The sequence below is a fragment of the Ixodes scapularis genome, unplaced genomic scaffold (genome assembly GCF_016920785.2).
Source record: "Ixodes scapularis isolate PalLabHiFi unplaced genomic scaffold, ASM1692078v2 PGA_scaffold11__112_contigs__length_91849675, whole genome shotgun sequence".
Classification (NCBI taxonomy): domain Eukaryota; kingdom Metazoa; phylum Arthropoda; class Arachnida; order Ixodida; family Ixodidae; genus Ixodes; species Ixodes scapularis.
The window spans coordinates 80,552,784-80,554,920 of NW_024609837.1; the positions used below are offsets into that span (position 1 = coordinate 80,552,784).

General features: G+C 42.0%; 1 protein-coding gene across 1 annotated transcript; it reads left to right on the plus strand.

Moving 5' to 3' along the window:
* Positions 1–1,039: 1,039 nt before the first annotated feature.
* Positions 1,040–1,840, plus strand: LOC115324155 (the record flags this gene model as incomplete). The annotated part of the gene is made up of 1 exon (XM_029984662.2): positions 1,040–1,840. A coding segment is annotated over one exon (801 nt), but the record flags the coding sequence as incomplete, so codon positions are not given.
* Between the last annotated feature and the right edge of the window lie 297 nt (positions 1,841–2,137).

The following is a 2,137-nucleotide window of genomic DNA, read 5'->3' on the forward strand; positions in this document are numbered from 1 at the left end:
AGAAAGAAATTAAACAGTTGTTAGTCTGCGCCAATTCATACGTGTTTTTGTCTGTCCTCTGCATTAACTTCATTTCTCCAGTTTTTTTTTTTTTTTTCGCGTTACTACGCAGCGCAGCATACCATCAATACTGTGTAGGGTCGGGCAGTATGCCGCCCCGAATCAGGAACTATAAAAGGCCTAGCTTTATGCAGCTGGGAAGACGAGACGCTACACGCTGGGCATCCCGAACTTGGAATATACGACACCCTTGGAGATAGTAAAATAACACTGCGTTAGGAACAACTTAACGTATACGTACCTTGGAAAACAAAGCCGTCTACGCACCGCTGAACGCCTCTGACGACGCGATAACAACGTCGAACTCGCCTTCCGAACGGGCAGCAGCACTCCGCAGCTCGCGGGCCCACGCCGGCCGGCAGCGGCTTGCGCATGCGCGGGTGAGAGATGTCTTCCTGCGCGCGGCGTAACACGGCTGACGGGCACTGTACTTCTGCGGTCTGATAGAGTTCCATAAAAATTGCTGGATATCCGGCACTTTTGAGCGCGTTCAATTCGCTTATACCACTTGAACCGACTATAAACTGTAGTCTTGTAAGGCTTTTTTTATTTATACGGATAAGCTCATACTTATTGCCTAAATAGCACATTTCAATGCATATGGTACAGTTCCCGTTTTGGAAAGCAAAGAGCACATTGTATGCATTTCCAGAAAACGGGACATGTTCTATTCGGTTTTTCCACGTAGATTGATGGAATTTTCTAACAGTGTAGCAAGGCATTTGATCGTGTAAACCACAAGTTACTCTTACACAAACTTTCCGTTTCTGGTCTCAGCGACGAGTACTGTTCTTGGTTTGAGAGTTATCTTTCTGCAAGAGAAAACTGTGTCGGCTACGCAAATGTTAGGTCTTGTTTTCTTCCTGTGCCATCTGGTGTACCCCATGGTTCCAATCTGGGACCTCTTCTTTTTAATATATTTGTTAAAGATGTCCAAGACATCATTCGCCATTCGAGCTTCTTGCAGTTCGCTGATGACCTCAAGATCTACAAAAATATGTCATCATTAAATGATTGTGCTCTACTGCAGGAAGATATCAACGCCATCTGCCTATGGTGTAAAGATAACGGGCTTGATCTTAACATTGGAAAAACAAATATAATATCTTTCACGCGTAAGACTAATCCAACTCACTTTCTGTACTACTTAGAAAATTCGTCGATTACTCGAGTTACAATTGTGAAAGATCTGAGAGTGATGCTAGACTCCAAACTCAACTTTAACTCGCACGCGACATACGTTGTGAGCTCTTGTTTTCGTCTTGTCGGTGCAATTTCAAGATTTAGTAAGTGTTTTTCAAGTGTTTACCTTTTCTACGTACTTTTCCGAATCATAGTTCTTCCAAAACATGACTTCTGCACTGTGATTTGGAACAGCCTTAGTGCTACAGCTTCCAATAATGTGGACCGCTTACAGAAAATATTTGCCAGAACTTATCATTTTAGATCCCCATCACACGATCTATATGATTACAACGAAGTGCTTAGACAATTGCAAATCACTAACCTTGCATCAAGACGATGCTCGCGCGACCTTTTATTCTTGTTTAAATGCATACATTCTAATCACGATATTAGCTCTCTGGACACATCTATTAACTATCATATACCCGGTAGAAATGTTCGTTCTAGTCGCACTTTCCATGTCAATTACAGCGATTTCACGTCACCCTCGGGCCGACTGCAAAACTACTTCAATCATCTGGAATCAGATGGCATTGACATTTTTAACCCTAACCAACCTCATTTTAGGAAGTGCTTGCTGCATGTATTGAAATAATGTTCATGCTTTGCAACTATTCAATTCCTGTGTTTTTCCTTCAGAGGAGTGTGAGGCGATCATACTTTTCTTGTTTGTGTTTATATGCTATCTGAAATGTTACTAACAAGTGCACCAATGTATAGGCTTTGGATGTTTTTGGGCACTCAAAATAAACAAACAAATAGTAAACAAACAAACAAATAGTAAACAGGTTGTTTTGGTTTCCTGTGCAAGAAGCAAAATATACCACGAGCTGACCTGGGCGTGCACAGAGGCACAAGACGCAAAACACACATGAGCTTATGCGTTTTTGTT